This window comes from Rhinopithecus bieti, unplaced genomic scaffold (assembly GCF_001698545.2).
Source record: "Rhinopithecus bieti isolate Rb0 unplaced genomic scaffold, ASM169854v2 scaffold_60909, whole genome shotgun sequence".
Lineage (NCBI taxonomy): Eukaryota > Metazoa > Chordata > Mammalia > Primates > Cercopithecidae > Rhinopithecus > Rhinopithecus bieti.
This window is the reverse complement of record NW_016823619.1, coordinates 318,533-341,805: the sequence shown is the minus strand read 5'-3', so window position 1 is coordinate 341,805 and position 23,273 is coordinate 318,533. Positions and strand designations below refer to the sequence as shown.

Below are 23,273 nucleotides of genomic sequence, written 5' to 3'. Positions count from 1 at the left end.
CATGGCTACGCTGTTTCAGATGTGGAGGGAAAAATAAGAACCCAGTTTCCCACCAGACTGGGTGCATGATTGGAAAAATAAAGCATGATGCTCCGTATGTATAGAATGCAGTCACATAGCAATGAAAATGCATGAGCCACCCTGACATGCAAAACCGAATCTGAGTCTCAGAACACAGGGTTAGCAGAAGACAGAAGGCACATCACAGAACATGTATGTTATTATGTCATCTTATGCAGTATTTTGTTTAGGGATACACACATAGGTGAAAAAAAGTCTACATAAAGAAACTATGCACCCAGAATTCATGAGAATTATTAGCTTTGATAGGACCAAGAAGAGCTCACAGAGAATATCAAAGATAATTTTAATGTTTTATCTCTCTTTGGAGTGGCAGGGATCCTGGGTGTTTGCTGTCTTATTATTCTTTGGAACCCACACATATTTTATAATATCCTCTGTTATCTTCCTAATATTTAATGGAATATAAAATAAAATATTAATTTGAATTACAAATTAACCCCAAAACTTCTAACTTTCAAGAGAAAATCATCTGAGTTGGCGAGAAGAGTCATTTCCAGGAGCCCGTGACACTCATGTTTAATAAAACGCTGAATGTTACACACACGTCAGTAGGTGCACATGTAGTTTATCTCCCTAAATATCCTTGCTATTTCTATACTAAGTAGGGTGGGACCCTGGCTGTTGAGGTAGAAATGAGCATCTTTGCATCATGGTAAATCTCTGAAGGGGCATCTTTTCATCCCAGAGATCACTGCCTTGCAAGTCCAGTCACCATGCAGACGTTTCTCAATGGGGTGGTTCTTGTGGGCACGGCATCTTGCCTCCTCTCTTCCTTCGGGTGGTCAGGCATCAGCCCCCGTTCACGATGGCATGGAAACCGCTCTTCTTCATCAATCCCCTCCTCTTGGCTTCCTGTGGCGCAGCACCTTTGGCCTCACCGCCAAAGGAGAAAAGAGAGGACGATGAACAGCCCACTTCCAGCACAGGCACGGGCAAGGGCACCCCCCTTCTCTTCTCCCTCTCTGGGAATTAAGCTTTAAATGGTATCTCTGGTTTTAGTAAATAATTGTCAGGAAAGCAGTTATGTTCCAGGGTTATTTTAATTCCTTCCGACAGTTAGCAAAATTAAACATCCAAATATTGGGGCAACATGCTACTTTCAGATGACTTGATGTAAAATGATTAACATCAAAACATTTCCTTGTGTTTTGTGTTGTTGCTGCGCAGTGGATCACAACACATTACAGGAACGTGCTCTGGCTGCTGGGCCGATCGCAGGCGCGTGCGCGCGCGCACACACACCCACCCACCCACACACACACACGTGCCCTGCCGCATGGCATCTTTCTGGCTGTGTTTTGACATAGTCAACTATGAATGGGTTTGCTTTGCATACAAATCATCAGGTTACACCGCACCATGTGGGAAAGAGGAAGCCTCCACCAGCTGTGCAGAAGGGTGTACGTGTGTGATTCTGCACCCGTTCCCACGGCATCCGTGCATGAGGGATCCTGAGCCCGTTCCCACGGCGTCGGTGCGTGATCCTGAGCCCGTTCCCACGGCGTACGTGCGTGATCCTGAGCTCTTCCCACGGCGTACGTGCGCGATCCTGGGCCCGTTCCCACGGCGTACGTGCGTGATCCTGGGCCCGTTCCCACGGCGTACGTGCGTGATCCTGGGCCCGTTCCCACGGCGTACGTGCGTGATCCTGCACCCATGCTCGTGGCTGGCAGCCTATATTGGAAGAGAATTATGAGACTGCAAATCAGGAATCCTCAGATATCCTTTATCATTGACTCTTTGGTTCAAAACTAGAACTATGGGTGTGGAAGGTATAGGAAACTCCCTCCCTGCACCACCAGTGCCACCACTGGCCTTAGTAATAGAGGTAACACTGGTGGCATGATCATCCTAGAGAAAGTAATGCTCGAACGCTGCCACTAGGGAGTTAATTTGCTCATGCTTCCTACAAGTCACTTATTCATTCCCTCAACAGACCATCATTGAGGTCTTCCTATGTGCTGGGCAGTGTTCTAAGCACTAGGGCAAATCCTTGCTTTGTGGAACTGATATTCTAGAGAAAAAATAGATAATACACAAGCATGCATTATGTCAGAGGGTGATAAAAAATATAAAAATATAAAAAATAGATAATACACAAGCATGCATTATGTCAGAGGGTGATAAATGTTTTGGGAAAGAGTGAAGCTGGAGGAGGGGACAGGCAGGTGATGGGGTGAGGGCCCGATGTGGGGTAAGAACAGGAGGACCATGCCAGTGGCTGCAGGCAGGCATTTGAGGCTCAGGAACAAACAGCAGGTACAAAGGCCCTGAGGCAGGAGCTGGCCAGGGCATCCCACACTGAAGGGGCTGCAGTGGCTGAGCAGGGGCGAGGGAGCTGTTGGATGTGATGTCAGGGTGGCAGCCAAGGGCCAGGTTCTGAAGGGCCCTGTGTCTGTGGCCAGGACTGTAGACCTCACTCTGGGTGAGATGGGCCAGTACAGGGCTTTGAGGAGAGGCATGAGTGTGTGTCAATGGCTAGCATCTTCCCTCCCCACTCTGTGTAGACTCAGCCCCTGTCCAGCTGTCGAGGGGCCCAAGGCCAGAGGGCAAGTGGCATTCCATGCTGGGCTTCTGAACATTTAACAGTCTATGTGACGCTCATTAGCTGTTAAAAAAATGCTTCATCCTTTGGAAAATATATGTTCATAGTGAAAAAATTATTTAAATGTATATAAAGCTATTGTTTTTATTTCTGCAAATTAATCCAATGAAAAAGACAGTAGATTGGATTACAATCCTGTGAGTAGTGATATTTTCTCTCCATGGGCTGGTAAGGTTTGGCTGAGTAATATATTAATGACATACATAATTTTGTCAATTATTATATATTTATTTGTAAATGCATTTTATTCCCCTCATTTCATGAAATCACTAGGTTGTTTAATTACGATCTTCATAAAGTTGGAATGTTTTAGACAGAAATGATTCAACTGTAATTCCACATGGGGTACAAGATATAAAAGTATTTTCATTAAAAATAAAAATGCATTTAAAATTGTAAACTAAAATTATGCTTCGAAAGTCATTTTTCTTCAAAAATATTTAATGTGAATTATTAAAATTCTAAAGCCAAATATAATTCAAAAAATATCAAAATTTTCAATCAAAAGTATTTAAATAAAGCTGAATTTTAAATTGTATTTTTTGACAATTTAATCAAATTGTAGCCCATATTTTTATAAGAATAAGACATTTGCCATTTGCAGTTCTGGCTCTGAGATCCCTGCAGTTGCTGACGTCATGAGCTGGTAGCGTGAGTCGTGTATGTCCTGTCTAGACTGACGTGGAAAAGTGAAAGGGATTGTGAGGTGATGCGGGGCGCCTCCACGTTTGTCCATGAGTGAGCTGACGTGTAAAGAAATGCCAGAGTGGGTGCCTGGCACTGCCAGGAACGAATACTTCTTTATGCAGAATGTTGGCTTTTCTGCAACCGAACAGCAGGATTTGACACATTCATTAATTTGTGTTTTCTACTGCCTGAGTGCTTCCACTCTTCAAACCTCCCTGCTCCCAGGCACGAAAGGCCGCATGTAACACGTGGCTTCCATGGAATGCAGGCTGCAGGGGTGGAGGCCCTTTCACGGCTCGCGTGGCAGAAGTGCTGGGCACAGGGGACATCGTCCAGGCTCGGCCTGCGCGGCCCCTCCCAGGCCTAGCCCGGCACTGTGGATGGAAGAGCCAGCCAGCGCAATAGGGGTCTCTGCAAGATCCAGAGCAGAGAATGAGTTGCTGGACCCACCTGGGCATGTGGAGACACCGGAAGGTCCCATGTGGTGCCCTGAGGCCAGAATCCGCTGGCCTCACCAGGCGCGCTGTGCTGTGTCTGAGGAGGATAAAGGCGGCTCTGCGGCTGTGGGCCTGAGCTACTGGTCGGCTGGGGACACGGGGGACAGATAGGCTTAGGGAAGTCGATGAGGTCAGGAATTTGGGTGGAGACACCATTGGACATCCTGGTGGAAGCGGCAAGAAGACAGGTGGGAATATCAGATCTGCAGAAAGGATGGGGCCCGAGGAAAGAAAACAGCTCTGATCATCGAACAGATGCCAGTCAGGGCCTGAGGACTAAACACAGTACATGGAGGCAGAAGAGGGTGGAAAAGAGAAGCCTGAGGCCCAGCCCGGGACACCCCACAAATGGGTCAGGGAGATACTGCCACCGGGGACACGCCACACACGGGTCAGGGAGATGTTGCCGCCCAGGACACCCCACATGCAGGGGTGGATGTTCCCGTGGTGCCTGGCTGGCCAGTGGCTGCACAGAGCTTTGGCCTGGTCCTCTCCAAGCCCACGTTCTTACCCTCGAGCCCCACTGCTTGGTCACGGGGTGCCCCAGATGCTGCCACACCCACCTTGAAGGCTGTTTTATGCTTCATCCTCCCGCCCCCTCGGCTGTCCAAAGTGATTTCAGCACAGATCTGAGCATAAAACCCTGGTTCCTGCTCCCACCATCACCAGCCACGCTGTGACCCTTGTCTCCTCCCCGAGGGTTTGGGGAAGGATGAGCTTTGAGGGCCGAGGAGGTATAGGGTCAGCCGAGGACCCTGGGCGCTGTGTGCCGTGGTGGGACTGAGATTAAACACACGTAAATGCACCCCAGCTCCCTCCTGCTCCCAAGGCATCTTACTCACACAGGAGCAGGCCTTTGGCTGAGAACCACTTCCAAGGAGCAGGGCTGGCTGCCGAGAGGGCTGCAGAAGGCCAGGGCTGCGCTCTGGATGGGACCTGCCTCCAGCCACCATCACAGCCCAGCAAAAAAGCTGTACATGGCCCGGCTACGGCAAGTCGTCCAGAGGGTTCTTGCAGGTGACAGTGTTGGGACAGCACTCTGAGTGAGGCAGGGGCCTCTCCACAGAAAGGTTCTCTCACCTGTACAGGAAAACCTGCTGTGGGGGGTCCTGGGTGGCCACCATCCCTTCAGGGCCCCTCCCCGTGCACCTCCCTCCAGCTGTGGTGAGGACCCCGCCCCCCAGCCTGCACCTGCCTCCAGGGCCAGCCTCTCCACCCTCGGAGACGTACCACCCTTGGGGACACACCTTCCACAGCCCAGTGTCCCGTGGGGCCGAGTGACAGCTTCCATGGCAGCTTCCAGACCTTTCCAACAGGTGTCAGGGTGTCAGGATCTCGGGATCTCAGGATTTGCTGAGTGAGAGTCTTTGGTTCTGAAATGAGGACTGAGGAAGCATCACTGCATGTGTTTGATGTTAAGACATGTTAGAGATCCCAGAACCAAAGAAACTTAGAGCGGGGCCTTCTCCAGGAAGCTTCAGACCCTGGTGAGCCCCCAGTCTAGAGGGGCTCAGGACATGTGGGTCCTGCCTACCCCGCCCCTCCCTAAGGTGTCCCTCGGCCCCCAACCCATCCTCCATGCCACCCATAGTCCTAGGAGAGCAACATGTGCCCCAGTGCCCAGAGGGTGCATGAAAGGTTCACAGCGTACAGTAGTGAGTGAACGGCTTTGAGAAGGTTCGCAATTTTTTAACTTTTTTTTAGGAGTTTTTAGGTTTGGCCTGAGCGACCAGCAGGCTGTTTCTCAACCTGGTATGAATAAAGACCCCATTTTTTCATAGACAACCTATTACCACTGGGAGAGCCCAGTCTGCGAGCAGCCACTCTGAGGGAAGGTGGGGACCCTCGTGGGCCTCACGTATGGCCCTGCTAGAGTTCTTTTCAGAAAACAACATGGGGAAAGAAAATGGGCTGAAATAGGAAAGCATGGACATTGCTTATTTTTAAAAGATTCCTTTACAGGAATTGTGATCAGCCCTGCGACCAGGTGGGCCTCATGTCAGTCTGCAACAGGGCAGCTCGCCTGGGCCCAGGAGGCCTGTGCACTCCCAGCGGCTCTGTGGCCACCCTGGGATACCCAAAAAGGAAAGGAGGTGCGGGCTGGGGCCCGAGCTCCGATCACTGAATCAGCTTCCGTCAAAGCTCATTCCCCTTCCTCTTCCCAGGAATGACGTCCACGTTAAGGAAAGCCCTCGGCTGGGCACCTTGCTGACATGCACGGGGAATCCTGACCGGTGGCTTCCAGCTTCAGGAAGGCTGACCTCAGGGCAGGGGCAGGGTCCTCAGAGGTCCCCAAATTACCCAGAGACGCTGACCCCCTGCACGGGGGCCCTGGGTGGAAAGTGGCAGCGTGGAGGCAGCTTGTTTCTCGTGGCTGTGGCACAGGATGCAGATCTTACCCTGGGGTGTCCTTTCAGCTCAGCCAGAAACCAGGCTCCACCCCATCAGGGAAGAGGACTCTTCCTGAGGAAGCCAGTGGTGCTGTCCAGAAAGCTGGCCAGGCTCCAGGTGACAGCTTCACCCTGGGCCTGGGGGCTCTCCCTCCCCCCCACCTTCTAATGGAGCAAAGCCATTAAGCGATCCCCATTGTAATTAGGTTACAGAAGAGACTTCTGCACATTCTTTCAGGTTAAAATAACGAGGATAAAGAGAGTAGGCAAAATTATTCCACTGTAGCTGCGTGCTTAATTATATGGAATGCTGCATAAATTGTCAAGTGCAAAGAATTAGTCTGATAAATTAAAATACTCATTAAATAGGCTATTGCAGAATTTTGAGAACATTATAGGGTTCCGCTTCTTCAGGTAATTTGCATATCCTTCATCTAGTGAATTTAATTTTAAAGGACTTCTTTTTTGTGTTTGGAAACCCTTTTTGTCTCCCATGAAGATAAAAACGGGCTTTCTCTGTTGTTCTGTGCCTTTATTAAGGCAGCTTCTCCAACTGTCTCCACGCCCTGGCCTGACAGACTCCGGAGGCCCAGAGCTCGGCTCAAAACATAACTCAGACCTGGCATTTGATGGACATCTGGCTGAAGCAGGCTTTTTCTTTTTTTCCTCCTTCAACATGTTTAGCAGAGACTTAAAACTTGGCAGTGTTGTCATGGAGTTCATAAAAAGGAACAGAAGAACACTGAGAATCAGCAGGCATTTACTCTAGACTTAAAAGGAGTAGGTGTGAGTCCTCGGTTAGACATGTGTGGGCAAATGTCCCGTCAGAGGATGGCGGACTCCCCAGTGCAGATGCGTCAGGATCAGAGTTCAACACGTGTCCCAATTCCACCAGCAGGGTGGAAAAGGGAATCCACGCGGCTGTTTAGGGAAATCCAGTAGGGCATCAAGGATGCAGGAATAATGTCAAGAGGTGTCCAGGGTGGCCTGAGGCCCACAGGATGCTGGGGACCACCAGGCATTGTTTTTCCTTTTAGGCATATTTGAGGTTAAAAAAAAAAAAATCTAAAGCAACAAACCACAGGGGTGTGCTGCAGAGGCTGCCTTGTGCAGCATTTACGGCGCAGGAGGAGGGAAGTGTAGCCTCTCTGTGTTTCAGTTCTCTCCGCCAGTGAGAAATCTCAGTCAGAAAGTGAACTAGTGAGGACAGGCATCGCCGAAAGGGGCCAGAACACAGGACCCCATGAAGTCAGCTGATGACCCACGGACACTGCCTCATTCCACAGCGCCAAGGGAACTCGCAGACACCCCCAAAAGCACTCGGCAATCTCCAAAGAGATTTCCCTGGCAAGAAGCTAGACTCTGGGGACTCTGGGACCCAGATTCTGTGTTTTGTGAGACTCCCCGGCACCTCCTCAGGGCACTGTCGGGCTTTCCAGAGGATGGTGGAGTTTCTTGACGTGAGCTGGCAGGTTGCATGTCAGTGCCCAGCACAGTGCTGGGTGGCATCACTCAACAGACGGTGTGCGAGGCCTTGGGAAGGGAGCAGTGACACCGGGAGCCTATGGGCACTGAGAAGCAGCCTGCGGAGTCCCTCACTCCTCCTGCGAGGGAACCGGCCTGTGGGGGAAGGAACAGACTCTCCTGGGAAACAGAAGAAATCAGGAGAATCCTGGTGACCTTTATGCTGTTGCTGTGGGTGCTGTTGGGGGGGGCACAGCGATTCCGCTGTTGGGGGAAGACCTTGAGAGCTGAGTCACCCGGAGCAGAGTCGTCGAGCGATGCTCCAGCTGGTGTTTGACGTTCAGAACACAAGCAGAAGCACTGATCAGCGAGTTAATAGCGCCAGAGACCAGAGCACACTGCAGTCTCAGACACGGAGCAGACACGGCACCTTCTCCTTAGGAATGACAGTGGCCTGGTCACAACACATGCAGCGAAACAGCTGCCACCACAAGGGCCATGGATTCGTTGCTTGCTGGGTGCCAAGACCTGGGCCGTGCTGGCTCAGAGGCTCCCGCGTGGTCCTCACAGCTGCTGGGGAAGTGTGCATGGGAATCCACAGCCTGGACGGGGAGACGGATTGAAGTGTGGGAAGCGCTGGCCCCAGCACTTGGCGTGTGGCAAGAACGTAGCCACTGCCAGCTTCATTACTTTTCAATTACTTTACTCTGTGACTTCGATTTTGACTTACACTGCGGTCTCAGATTCGCTCGAGAGTGAAACTGTCCCTTGTACTCTCCTAAAACCTTTCAGTACTTAAAAGAAAAAAAATTAATTCAGGTTGTTTGCTTCAATTGCTGATTTAAACGGACTGAACTAAAGTTTAAAAGGTCCGGGGTCAGTTTTGAGAGGCTTGCCAGGCAGCACCGGGGGCGTGCTGGGAGGGTTGTCGGTGGCACATTTGTTTACTTATCCGTATTTTTAATTTTCAGCTTTTGTTTTAGATTCCGGGAGTACATGTGCAGGCTTGTGATCTGGGCATACTGGTGATGCTGAGGTTTGGGGTACACTTGCTCCCATCGCACAGGTAGTGAGCACGTCCGCCAGAGGGAGTTCCAGCCCTCTCCTCCTGCCTCCCTCTACATTCTCTCTTACATTCCCCGGAGTCTGTTGTTCCCGTCTCTATGGCTGTGAGTACCCGATGTCTGGTCCCCACTTCCGCGTGAGCGTGTGTGGCGGCGTGTGGCTCTCTGACGATGTCTGGTCCCCACTTCCGTGTGAGCGCGTGTGGCGGCGTGTGGCTCTCTGACGATGTCTGGTCCCCACTTCCGCGTGAGCATCGGGGGCGCGTGTGGCTCTCTGATGATGTCTGGTCCCGCACTTCTGTTTGAGAGCGTGCCGGCGTGGCGGTGTGGCTCTCTGACGATGGTCCTGGTCCACTTCATGTGAGCGCGTGTTCGCAGGCGTGTGGCTCTCTGATGAATCGTCTGGTCCCCACTGTCTGTTTTGAGAGCGTGTGGTGGCGTGTGGCTCTCTGACGATGTCTGGTCCCCACTTCCATGTGAGCGCGTGCGGCAGCATGTGGCTCTCTGATGTCTGGTCCCCACTTCCGTGTGAGCGCGTGTGGCGGTGTGTGGCTCTCTGATGTCTGGTCCCCACTTCCATGTGAGCGCGTGTGGCAGTGTGTGGCTCTCTGACGATGTCTGGTCCCCACTTCCATGTGAGTGCATGTGGCAGCGTGTGGCTCTCTGATGATGTCTGGTTCCCGCTTCCTTGAGAGACCATGTGGCAGCGTGTGACTTTCTGCTTCTGCATTAATTTGCTTAGGATGGTGGCCCCAAATCCTGTCCTTTGCAGCAGCTTGGATGCATTTGTTGAAGAAAGAACACAGGCCCCTAAGCATCAAAGTGCAGTCATAGACCCTGAAGAACCTTGCCTGTCCTCGAGAGGCTAACAGTCAGCTCGGAAGGCAGCTCTGCCTGGAACTCTCACCACGATGCCTGTTTCACTGACTTGGAAACCATTTCTCAGCTCAGGTCCAGTGAAGAGCAGAGACGGTGCCACTGAACCACAGCACAAGCTTTGGAATCACCTCAGATGATCTTGTATTTATTGAACAATCTCTCAGACTCATTTATCAGCCTCACTCTTGCATGGGCATCTAAAAGGAGTTTTTAGTGATCAACGGGTTAAAGAATCCTGACACGTGTCACACTCAGAGCCCCTCCACGGAACGTCTCCACAGCACGATGCTGGTCCCCGCATGCTCTCCAGACCACTGCAGGGTTGAGTTCCACGTGCTCTCCGGGCCGCGGCTGGCTGGTCCCCACGTGCTCTCCAGGCCACTGCAGGGTTGATTTCCATGTGCTCTCCAGGCCACCGCTGGCTGGTCCCCACGTGCTCGCCAGGCTGGCCACACAGCATTTCTCATGAGCATTCCACTGTAGCCAACAAGATCATCCTCTGAGTTACTGTTGGCCACAGCCCACGCCCTTTCTGGAAGTTCTGCTGCCGCGTGTTCCGGGCCTCTTGGGAGGCCCCAGTAGAAAGTGCTCAGGTAGAAACAAGGACTCATTCCCTCCTCAAGGCCTCCAAGGATGCGCCTTGCTGCACTGCCTATTCAGGGCGGTGGGAATTGCCGAGAGTCATCACCGCACTGGCCCATGCTGCGACCCCACTTCAGCTGGGGGAAATGTGCATTTCAGAACCAAGGAAACAGGGGCAGGAAGGCCCACTTGGGGAATAAAGAAAGCACTGTGCCAGCAGCGCAGGGGCCGTTTGCATCCACTCGGCAGAACTAGTTTTACTTTTTCAGGAATTTTGTGAGCCCGTTATTCATACAGCCATTGTGAAACATTGAATGATAAAAACACACTTAAATAAACTGTTTTAAGAGCAGCGGCGATCAATACTCAAGCTCACCGTTTTATAACTGGTTTTCTACATTTTCGTGTCATCAGCGCCCTTGAGATTGTTTCTGTCCCCCGTGTCTGCACGGCGGGAACTCTTTCCTGTGCACCTGCAAGTCTGCGTGTGCTTGGTTCGGCCCCGCCCTGCCTCATGTTGGAATTCGGTCCCCAGGTTGGAGGCACAGCCTGGTGGGAGGCCTTTGGATCGTGGGGGAGGGGCGGATGGGGCTGGGCGGATCCCTCCTGAATGGATTCATGCCCTCCCGGGGTGGAGGTCAGCGACTTCTTCTCTCTTAGCTCCTATGAGAGCTGACTGTTAACGAGAGCCTGGCCCTCCCTCGCCCTCTCCTGCTTCCTCTCTCCCCATGTGAGCTCTGCACACTGCACGGCTCCCTTCACCTTCCACTGCAGGTGGAAGCAGCCTGGGGCATCCTTGGATGCAGACACCTGTGCCATGCTTCTTGTGCAGCCTGCATTACCGTGAGCCAAATAAACCTCTTTTCCTTGTAAATTGCCCAGCCTCGGGTGTTCCTTTACAGCAACACAAACGGACTAAGACAGTGTCTCTACCCATTCCCTTTAGTAGTTTCACATAAGTGCTGAAGTCAGCTGTGATAGGAGCATTTACACAGAGCAGAAATTACCCAGTGCCACAATTCACAATTCTGTTGTGCGTGGGACAGGCAGCCTGCACACCATGAACTGTGAGACACACAGGGCCGTGCTGAGGATGGTGAAGAAGGGGGTGTCTCTGAGCACATGTGGGGCCTGAGCTGCCTGGAAAGAGGACTGTGTTTTCGTCAGACTGAGGAGCTCAGAGGATCCTGGCAAGGGACAGAGAACGCCTGAAATATGCTGAAAAGCCCAATATCTGGACAAGGAGAGCCACCTGGACCTCAGGGTCCGCAAGGCAAGTTCTCCATGCTTGCAGGGGACACCACTGAAAGGCTTTGAGGGACCACTGAAGGGTCTGGATTTGGAACAAGAGGTCTGGATGTTGAGTTCAAGGATGGACAGACACCCTTAGACTGACTGCTCGTGACACCCTGGGCAGTGTGGAGAATGGACTAGGGCCGGGCAACCTCTTGGCAACCACAGCCTGCAGGTCAAATCAGACCCACTGTCTGCTGTTGTAAATAAAGTTTTATTGGAACACAGCCACGACCATCCACTTAGGCGTGGCCTGCAGCTGCCTCCACACTGCAAGGCAGGGCTGAGTAGCTAAGACGGAGCCGTGGGCCTGCCGAGCCTGACCCAGTTGCTACCTGCCCTTCACAGGAAAAGGTTGCTCCCCCCTGGATTGGATTTGTCTCATTACTGTGGGCTGGGCTGCCATTTTCATTCCTGACCCTGACATCGGTGACTGCTCTGCAGTAGTGACCGGGGTGGTTCTCAGGTTGCTTCTGTGTGCACTTTCTGTTCCTCAGCCTGCTTCAAAGAGTCCGCTATTACCCACCTGAGGGAAGCGTGCCGATCAGTCAGATGTCTCCTCTGTTTGCGGGAAGATATCAGCACTGATGACCTTATAGCTCTCTTGCCACCCAAGGCTTACGTCCGTGTCCTCCCCTCCCCTCCCCTGGGGCCCCACCCCATCCTAAAGCTTTAAAGGAGTTTTGCTTTAGCACAGTTTTCTGTCTGCCTCGTTCTTTCAGCGCAGTAGGTAATTACTTACATGTAAAAAATAATATGCATTTGCTCGAAGGGAAAAACTTTTCGTAAGACAACGGAGAGGCCACAAAGGTGGGAAAGGCAGGCTGTAACAGGATCTCATTCGCGTCCCTCCGAAAGGAGTAATTTCATTACCCCAGATTAACACAGGAGTGCTATAATAAGGGGTGAGAGTAATTGATATTTTCCTGCTGTCTCATCCTGTGTTAATCACAATTGCAAGGCCTCTTCATTCATAGAGTTTGCAGTGAAATTCCATTTTTTTTCTGGTTTTCATCTCCAAAGCGACAAGGGCTTTATGCAAACGCGTATTTCCACAGATTCGTAAGCCAAGGTCAATTGCCTTGTGACACCCATCCTCTCTGTGAAGTGGGGCAGGTGGGTTTGCTGTGTTGGTGCTGGGATTACTGAGGTTTCATTTCCATCTGCTAATTGTTTCCAGAGCTCATTTCCCGTGGTTTGCCATCGAGTGCAATTCATTCTCTGAAAGTCTTCCTCATCCTACGTCAGGAGAAAACCAGAGTGAGGCTTTTATGAGAGCTAAATTATTATAGGATGTTCCTGTCAGGGCATGAACAAGAGGCCGCAGAATAGCTGGTGGTGTTGATGACAGAAATACACACGTTCGACTTGGCCTTCTAGGGAGTCTTTTTATCAACACCTAATGCTGGTTAATGACACATATTTCCCAGTAATTATACAGCTACGAACAATTACGTAATTTTAAAATAAGACGTTGCAGTTTGCAGAGCGTGTCTACATATTTCTCATCAGTGATTCACGGTAGTCCTAGGGTCCTGGTGGGACATCCCTTTCTAGATGGAACCAAAGGCGCACAGTTGAGCCGGCCAGAGGGGAACCCAGTGGTCAGTGGGAAAATGGGGCCTCGTTCAGGTTCTAATTCTGTGCCTGTTCATGACCCTTCCATTAAGGTAGATGGGTCAAGCAGTCGTGTAATTGAATTTTCAATGGAGAAAATGCTCAGAGGTGCCCAGAGACTGAGGACCTCTCCAACCTGACCCCTGTGCTTTCTGATTTTTCCTAACAGTTGACAACAAAGACAAACTGGAGGAAACCTCTGGACTGAAAATTCTTCAAACCGGAGTCGGGTCGGTGAGTAACAGGAGGGGTGCCGTCTGCTCTGAGATCGGCGATGCTGTCTGGGTGCTGGCGAACACCGTGAGAACAGAGGCTGGACCTGCAGGTTAATTCAGCCAAGGTCCTGTTTTCCGGGGAGGACCAGTGGGCTGCGGCAGGAGCATCCTCTGTGGGTGGGAAACGGGGACAAAATGTGCCTGGAGAGTTCAATGATGTCTTAGGGCCTTTGAAGTCCTAATTTAGTATCCCCACAAGAAAAAGCATTAATGGCTAAGAAGAACAGAGAAGGCTTCAGAAAACGTGCACTTCCTCCCCTCTTCAGCTGTTTTGTAGTTGCTGAGTGTGTGAAAATGAATATGGGCTACAGAGATTTCTCTTTGCTCCTGGGATGCAGTGGGACATGCTTGTATCTTCAATATCGAAGGACGTATATTTGGGAGAGGTGATATAAAATGGAAAATGCTTCCATAATATCATTGAAAATCTATCAAGCCCCCGTGTGTCCAAACCTCACCATGCTGGTGTCAGAGAGGCGTCGACCAGGCTCCGCCAGCAGGCAGAGCCGCGGGCACTCTCCCCTCACATGACAACTTAATGAACTGCACACAGAGCGCGGACACGCCTCCTCTCAGGAATGGCGTGTGGCCACTCGTAAGTCGGTGTGGACCGAAACCAATCTGCGCTCTCGCATTTGAGATTTCGGGTTTCACAGCACTCGCCATTAGAGATAATTAACTGTGAAGGAGAGCTTATTTATGAGTGTGCTTGCTACACAGCAGAACTGCCCTCTGTGGAGCCACTTAAAGACAGGCCGCTTCTGTGGGGAAATCTTGTCCTCACCAGGCCCGAGACTCGGGCTCTTGAAATAAGAAGCTGCTTAATTGGCCGCTCTTCCCAAACAGAGGTTCTTGCGCTTCCCATGCAGTGCCTGCTTAAGGAGAGCCGGAAAGGCTTTGAAAATGTCTGCATCTCGGTTAAATGACGGGCAGGATGTGGGAGAGGAGAGCAGCCAGTGACCAGTGACCGATGGAAACTGGCCTCCCGGCCCCGACAGGTGCTCCTGTTCTCGGTGTTTCTCGATGCCTTCCTGGCTCGTGCTGGATGAACGAGGTGTTGGGCGGCCGGTGATGCCCTGGTCTTTCCCGGAAGCTTACTGTGTCTTTAGCACCCAGTGAAGGGTGAGAAAGAAGCCAAGAGTCTGGGGGGCTGCCGAGAGCCACCTGCATCCCATGGAAGGTGCAGTGACTGATGCGGAGGGACCAAGTGGCCTTGAGGTGGAGTCAGTGGGGGGTGGCTGTGACCCCGTGTCACACCGGCAGCCGTGTGTCTCCTACATGTGGAAGGAGCTGTGGTGTCCTCCTGCTTTTCCTCTCCCTCTGAGCTCATCACGTGGGGTGGTATTTGGTGCTAAGTCATTCCTACAGGGATAATGGTGTCCAGGAGTTAGGGACAAATCTAGATGGACTCAGGTTAGAGACGTCTCTGTAATCTGGTCAGAGAACGCTTTGAGGCTGGGACCGTCTGCTGAACTGTGGAATATTTAGGCCCCGTGAGAAGCAGCTGTGGTGGGCAGGGAGGTGGGTCCTGTGAACATGAAGGAGGCTCTGCCCTGAGAGGGCTGGAGGGGTAGGGGTGGGGGACGGGGAATGGGAGACTCTGGGGTTCATCTGGGAGGTGACCAGTGTGGTGCCTGGTGTCCAGACACACCTTCCTCATTGAAACCTGGACTCTGGCCACTCCAGGAAAGCGGCAGGACATGGTGAGAGGCAGAGTCACTGACTGGGCAGCTCCAGCCCAAGTGGCTTCTGCCGTGTTCCTCGCCGCACTTTGCCTCTTAAGCATGGAAGGTCAGATGTTATTGTCCACGCACACATGAGCCTGGGGGAAAGCGCCTCCCTGGCCGCCCACTCAGGACGGAGCTCCTTCCCACACACACTTGGGCCTGGAGGACAGCACCTCCATGGCCACCCTTTCAGGACAGAACTGCCCTTCCCGTACTGGAGGAGCCACAGGGCCTGGACGCTGTGGCTGCAGCCTCCCAGCTCCTCCCGTCCTCCGCTGGGCACCTGTGATGTCCAGGCCCCCCCTGCTTGGATTGGGGGATCTGGGTTTTGTGCTGTACTTGGTGCTCTGATTCACTCAGGCCCCTTCTTGACTCTGCAGAGCTGCCCCTCGCCATCTGTTTCACGGTGGCCTCCCATGGTCTCTGTGCTCACCCCGTGACTCTCCTTCCTCTGTTGTCAAATGGGGGTCATCACAGAACCCGCACCACCGGGTTGTGTGCAGGTTTCTGGGTGGCGGAGTGCGGATGAGTGAGCGCTTGTAAACATTCACTGTCATTCTCACTGTGGTCCTGACGCCCCCACAGCATTTGGATTAGGCAGGGGTTGGACCTTCTGGCTCCGTCCACCGTGTCTCAGCACCCTCTGTCACGCCTTCGCCTCTCCCTCCCTCGATGCTACATGATGGATTATTTCCTGAAATTGTCTCCCACGTTCCCTCCTCCTCTGTGTCTAATCTGCTGTAAAACTCAAATGTTGGGTACTTTTCTCTTGGTTACTGTATTTTTCACTTAGAAAAACTTTTTATTTAGTAATTTATCAAATCTGTTCTTTTGCCTTCTACTTTGATTATGTGTTTGATACCATCTTTTATCTTATCAATCATTTTAAACCTACTTATTTTACGGTCTCGTCCACACCCTCCGGCTGTTTCCTCGTCTTAGGTTTCTACAACTCCTGCTCGTCACATCAGCTGAACCCCTCCTGCGGGTCTGTCCTCTTTCGTGGTTGATGAAGTCTTTCTTTAGAATTGTGAGCTTACCTTCCGCAGGGATTGTTGATACTGAAGTGTGAATTTCTATGTGAGAGTTTCTGGATAAGAAGTTTTGCCCTCAGTGTCCCAGCGGATCCACTTTCGTGTCAATTGTCCCCCTGGGAGTTTCTGCGCCGTTCCGTGAAGTATGGACCTGGCTCTTGCATGTGTACAGGTCTGGGGTTCAGCCCCCCCCACTTCCCCAGCTGGTGGGTGGTCTGTTCCTGGGCTTCAATCTTGAGGGAGGCAGGTCCTCAAGGTCCTGGGCCTCATGTGGAGTCCCCATCTCCATCCACCCCAAGGCCGCATGGGCTGTCCTCGTGTGGCTATTGGAACTCACACCCCAACTCTCGGCTTCCACACACTGGGATCCAAGGAAAGGTTCCGAATGTCCAAGAGCCACTTGAGCAGCACCTCCCGGTCACGCCTGGTTTCGATGGCTCCTCTCCGTGTTGGAATCTGGAGATCCCCTTTCTTCCTGTGCTCATGGCTTCGTGCTCCTCAGAGCTGATGCCGTGTGTCATGTGGGATTTCGATGTGCGTGTCTGAGGGTCCCTGCTCAGCCTCCGTTTAGTGAGCTGTTCGTTCACTCCTAGATATTTATGTGTGTCAGGCGAGTTTTAAGAACTGAAACTACAGCAGTGAATAAAACAGACAAACCTTCCATTACGGAGCTCCCATTCCAGGTGGAGCTGGAGGTGCATCGAGGAATAAGGCCCGTTGTTTCCTCTGAAGGCAGAACCCGGCCATCACCTGCGTTGCTTTCTGCACTCCCTCAGGGCGACCACCATCTCTGTTCCCTTCACGTCGACCAGCTCCTCCTCTGTGAGTTCTACAGATCGGACACTCCAGGGCCTGGGTCCCTCCTCCTTTCTGCCTGTGCTCTCTCCTGCGGGGAGCTCACCTGGGCCCTGGCTTTTTATATCATCTGTTCAGTGATGATCCCCAGCTTGTGTCTCCAGCCCTGACCCGTTCACCGAGCAACAGACGCGTGTGGCCACAGGCCGCCTCCATTTCTCTCCTGGGAGATCCGCAGGGGAGGCTCACACTTACTGTGGACCATGCAGGGCTCTTGAGCTTCCTGCCAGAGCCCGTTTCTCCCCCTAGGTTTTCTCATCTCTTACTGGAAATGGCATCACTTTTCCTCGTGAAGCTCTGTCTAGGAAGTGGATTGATTCAATGCATGGAAGTCTGAATTGCTGCTCAGATTATCTGTGAAGTGGACTATTTAACTCTAGAAAGAATTGGCCTCTGCCCACCCCCGATGCCCAGCCATCTCATGTGTGGGCAGGAAGGTTCTGCCTAGACTTGGGCTGATGGGCTTCCTGTGGGGGACCGTGGGGGCTGAGAGCAGGAGCAGGAGCTCACCTGCACGGCACCACGCCTCTGCTTCCATCCACGTCCGACCTGTGTCCTCTCTGGCCCCTGAGTGAGCAGAGGATGGACCTTGCCATTCCCAGGGACAGAGGCTCCATCATCCCTGGGACAGAAAATGACGAAACCCTAGAGTAATGTTTATTTCACCCACTGGTTACGATCTGGCCACAAGGAGCTCATCCACCCTGACCTGCCTGTCTTCCTGGCCATCTCCAGATATTTCCTCGTTCCACTAAATGCTGGAGACCAGCTCCTGGAGCACCATCCTTCTCCATGTGGCCATTTTACATTTCAAAAGAGAGTTCTTCTCAAGCTCTTGACTCCATGGACGTCGTGCCCAGCAGGCCCTCAAGCCCAGCATCTGTGCCTCCCGCTTCATCCCTGCCCGTCTCCGTGGGGAGGCTGCTACCGGGAGAGGGAAGGAGGTTTATATATTTGGAGTAGATTTGTGGTGGTGAAAATGGGAGACAGGGGTACAAGTTGAGAAATGATTTAAAAGCTAATGACTTTTTTTCTAATTTGAGTTGCCTTATTCAGTATTAAGCCTGAATTTGACGATTCTGATTTTTAAAATGTATTTAAAATTCTAATCCCTGGCTCTGGAATATAAAGCAGAGTTTGATTACAGAAATCTAATAGCATTTACAAAATCTCTCCCCTGCACTTGCGTTTAACGCACGTGATGACAGATAGTTGAATTAAAACCTTTTAAGCCAAATGGAAATATCTCAAAACAAAATTTAAAGGAAATGAACAGATTGCAGTGCAGATACACACCCCTCATAGATGAGTGGCATTTTGATGTACTTCAAAATCTAATTTCTGATATCTTGAAAAGTGTTTGCATTTAATTCCAATTAATAAAGCCATGTTTTTTCCAAAGGAGAGTGATAATCACCAAAAAGCAAAACTCAAAAGTTTGGAAGAAAAACAATCTGGATAAAGGCAGATCCATGGCTAAAGCCTTCTCAGTTGTATCCAGAGTTAGGGATGTGTTCTGGTTTCTTAGCATCATGATAGGCAGAGCAGAGAGGTGCGCTGCCCAGCGTTCTAGCTTCTAAGCATCAGGATAGAGCAGAGAGGTGTCGTACCCAGCGTGTCAGTGACAAGTGACCAACCCCGAGTCTCGGCAGAGCCCCTGCGGGCTCAGAGCGTGAACAAGAGGGATCTGAGCAGCAGCTGATGGGAGGAACTGCTCAGACTAGGGGCTGCCGGGGTGGCAAAGAACCCCCCATCTCTGCCGAGGGAGCCTTCTCTCTGTTCAGTGTGGCCTGAGGTCAGAGGTCGTAAGATGGTTCTTCAGGGAGCCCCGGGGACTCCGAGGCAGTTGGGTGTGAATCGCTGCTCAGCTCACGCCACCCTCATGCTCCGGTTCAGCAAGCTCCAGGCTTCTGTTGCTGCTGCTCATTGGGCTTCTGGGTGAAACTTTCTTCCAAGAAAGGATTTTGTAGCTAAGAATATGTGGATCCCCAAAGTCCCTTAAATGTCTATGAACCTATGGTCATGTATCCACCCCGTGAATAATGTGAATTTCCCGTGTGATGTGTGTTACCTGGGGTGGAGGCTGGGGGGTGGGGAGTGCGGATGCTCGGCACTTACCACAGGGAGCAAGCAGCGGGGCAGAACTGAGATGCACGACGGATGTGTTCGAAGCCAGCTTTGTTTCCTTCCCCCGCTTCCACCCTGTCATTTCCTGTCTGTGGAGAGAGGTTTGCTACTGTACGCAGCTCCTACCCAGTTGCTTGGGGATTACCAAGAGGAACTTGGACATTGAATGCACACTTTGGCCAAGTCAATAGCAGGAACATAGCAGCCGTGGTGGCCCAACATGGCCATGCACCTTCTCCCTGCACTCTTGTGAAGATGCAGATTTCCTGCCCACCTCACCAGATGCCTGGTTCTACACACCCAGGTGTGACCCAGGAGAGGACAGGACAGAGGGGGGCCTTTGCCCACAGGTGAAGACAGCCGGAGTGAGGAGGTGGGGAGGAGCTGCCCCTGCTTGTCGGGGTAACAGCTCTTGCTCTGCAGTGCCCAGCAGCACGACTCTGCCTTTTCAGGCACATTAGATGTTTCAGGTGGGTCCAGGTGGGTGGATAAGGCTCTTGGCTGGAAGAAATGCTATTTGGGAGATGCCAACAGGTGAGGAGGAGAGTTGCAAGCAGACCACTCGCAAAGGGCTCTCCAGCCAAAATTATCTGTGTGAGACCAGAGGCCCTGTAGTGCTGGGGGCAGGTGAAATGTCACAGCTACAATGGGGTGAGAAATCTGTAAATGTTCCAATCACATCCTAAGTCTAAAGTCCTATTTATTTTTTTTTCTTGAGATGGAGTCTTGCTCTGTTGCCCAGGCTGGGGTGCAGTGACGTGATCTCGGCTCACTGCAAACTCCGCCTCCCGGGTTCATGCCATTCTCCTGCCTCAGCCTCCCGAGTAGCTGAGATTACAGGTACCTGCCACCACGCCTGGCTAATTTTTTGTATTTTTTAGTAGAGACGGAGTTTTACCGTGTTAGCCAGGATGGCCTCAATCTCCTGACCTCGTGATCCGCCCGCCTCGGCCTCCCAAAGTGCTGGGATTACAGGCGTGAGCCACCGCACCCAGCCTAAAGTCCTGTTTTTAAGATTAGTACTGAAGGTTGCTTATGAACAACAGTTTTGGTTTTATAAATAAAAACTGCATGTGATGAAACTCATACGTACACTCTGTGGGAGGCAGGGTGAACAAGTCTGTCTCTTCAGAAGGCAGGACAGCAGGTCATCTGTGAACCAACAAACAGAAACTCTTCCCCTTTGGCTCAGTAATCAAACTCCCAGAAATTTATCCTAAGAAGACACTCCACCCAGCAAGGAAGTCAGAAAAACAAAACCTTCACCAAAAACAAAAAATCACTGACTTAAAATAGAAAATGATAGCAAGGCAACTCGTCATAACAGTCAAATAAATCAAGTTCTGTGATTTCATTAAACATTTTGAAAACTCTAAACTTAAAGGCAGCTGTGTAAACACATGTGTGCACAGAGATGCTAGAAGCCCATGTATGTAATGGGCAAATAAGAGAGCAGCTCTTATGGGGCTGATGGTGGCAGCAGAAGAATGACGAGGCTCGTGAGTGGGGAAGGAGAACTTCATTCCTCATGAAGAACTGCATCCTGCAGGGCGGCCATCCTGATCGGTTGGGAAGCGTAGCCTCTGGCCAGAAGCCAGAAACAGGAACTTCTAGTGAGAGGCAAAGGGAACGGGAATTTTTGCTGAGCAGGTGGCTAAGTATACATATTCCGCAGGTTATGGGAGGAGCTGTGAATATTCATGAAGAGGAGACACGGGCATGCGTGGTCAGCTAACGTGTGCAAAATGCATCCCGTGTTCACTGGGGGATGGAGGCTTAACATGTAAACATATAACAGTTAGGCATTCTGCATCAAAAGGTGAAGCAGGGGACATGAAGGCCCTCCCTGTGCAGCCTCCACAGACCAGCCAGAGGCACTCCGTGAATGGGGTTTCTCATGAGGAAGGAATGCTGATTGGTTGTTGGGTCGAAACCGTGAAAGGAAGAGCAGCTTTAGGCACTTGGTGGATATCAAGGACAGAGTCTTTTAAAAGGGCTGGTTTCTGTCAGCCCTCAGAGAAGGAAGCCTGGTGGTGATTAGTTGAGAGGGGGGTGGTAACCAGGCAGGTCTGAACCCAGGGAAGGAAGCCTGGTGGTCATTAGTGATGGGGGCAGGTAACGAGGCAGGTCTGACTTTCATCCTGTCATGGTCCCAACTCAGTTTTAAGGTTTCTCTGGGGTCCTCTTGGTGAAGAGTGGGTCATTCCATCAGTTGGGGGCTTTGGATTTTATTTTTCTCAGTGGAATTGGAAGTGAGTTTTTTCCTTTGTCCAAAAGTTTTTATATCATTTCTGACTTCTTATTTTGGAACCATTATAGATTCACAGGGAATTGCAAAGTTATAACAGAGAAGTCTCATGTATCCCTTACCCAGTGAGGTTTTCCCCTGGTGGTTACGTCTGGGTAATTATAAAAGCCAATTATGGCAAAACAAGGAGATTGAGATTGGAACAATGTGTGTGTCTAGTTCTATCCCATTTTACCTTTAGTACCACTTTTTACAACCTAAATAAAGAGAAAATATGTAACCAAAGCAAAGGTGCTTACACACACATTAGCAAACATGGGGACCTGAAGGGAGCAGCCACCGTCGGGGACATGGGCAGCCTCTGTGACCTGTTGACTGTGGTTGCCGGGCGGAACGCTCACAGTAACCAGTCATCAGACATCCGTGAAGATTCTGTGTGGCGTGGTGCTGCGCATAGGCCAGGACATGATAAAGGTTTAAAGTCACTGCTGGACTTTCGATGAGGGCCTGTGTTTGGGGATTCAAGAGAAGGGGCAGTGGATGTGGGTGGGGGGTGCAGGATGGGCTGGTGGGGCAGACGGCACGGCCACACGTTCCTGACGGGGCCCCTGGAGTCAGAGCAGCTCCTAGGAGGAAGAGAAGCTCGCGTGGTCAGAGGTAGGTTTGTCGGGATGCAGCAAGAGCAGTGGGTTCAGGAGTATCTGAAGAGCACAGCTCCTGAGGCTCCAGGTGGTGGATCTAAAAAGCCTGAGGTATCAGAGTTCACGGGCTTTCTTGGGTAAGGTGACTGATCTGAGCTTGCGAAGGTAACAGTGTGTTTGATGGCAATGCTGGGTCACATGATGGATAGAAGCCTGGGGGGACCACTGGACCCTACATCTCACTCTGCGGCTCGTCCCTAGTGCCAGCTCAGCCTAAAGAACCAGGCTGCGGTGACTGGGGTGTAACACTCCAGTCACCTCAGACACTCTGTGAGCCCAAGAAAAACCGGGGACTCTCGCTCCAGAAACTCACTCCCACCACACAAGACAGTGAGAGTCTCAGGGAACCTGTGAAATCCCAGCCCAGAAGCCTAAGAGCAAGCGGGTACTGGGGGAGGCGAGTACTGGGGGAGCGGGTACTGGGGAGCAGGTACTGGGGAGGCGGGTGCTGGGGAGCGGGTACTGGGGAAGTGGGTACTGGGGGAGTGGGTACTGGGGAAGCGGTTACTGTGGGAAGCGGGTACTGGGAGAGCGGGTACTGGGGAAGCGGGTACTGGGGAGCGGGTACTGGGAAAGCGGGTACTGGGGAAGTGGGTACTGGGGAGCAGGTACTGGGGAACGGGTACTGGGGAAGCGGGTACTGGGAGGAGTGGGTACTGGGGAAGCAGGTTCTGGGGAAGCGGGTACTGGGGAAAGCGGGTACTGGGGAAGTGGGTACTGGGAGGAGTGGGTACTGGGAGGAGTGGATACTGGGGAAGCGGGTAGTGGGGGGAGTGGGCATCTTTGTCATTTCCTGCACCATCACTTTATTTTATTCTAATATGCATTACTTGACAGACGGTTTTCTCCTAAATGCAAAAGTGCCTCAGTCCTAAGAAAAGGCTGTTTACTGGTAAATATTCCTAATTTGCATCTGAAAAGGGAAATCTGCACAAAATTGCATTAAAATATTTGCATCAGCCCAGCCCAAGCAGCTCTACATTCAGCCCATCTGAGGACCCCAGACAAGCTGGTTGGTGGGAGGTCGAAGGTCAGGAGCAGCCTCTTATCTGGTTTGGCTCAGCTGACGAGGACCTCGAAGGCCCCGGGACAGGCCCGCTGTGGGCCTGGGTCTGTGAGGAGGACCTCGAAGGCCCCGGGACAG

General features: G+C 51.7%; 1 protein-coding gene across 1 annotated transcript in view; it reads left to right on the top strand.

The window, feature by feature from the left end:
• Nucleotides 1-23,273, top strand: part of PTPRN2 (protein tyrosine phosphatase receptor type N2) — a 719,533-nt gene that overhangs the window by 415,126 nt on the left and 281,134 nt on the right. Inside the window, exon 11 of the mRNA XM_017861671.1 lies at nucleotides 13,332-13,396. Coding sequence (XP_017717160.1) covers nucleotides 13,332-13,396 — 65 coding nt within the window. The remainder of the gene's footprint in view (nucleotides 1-13,331; nucleotides 13,397-23,273) is intronic.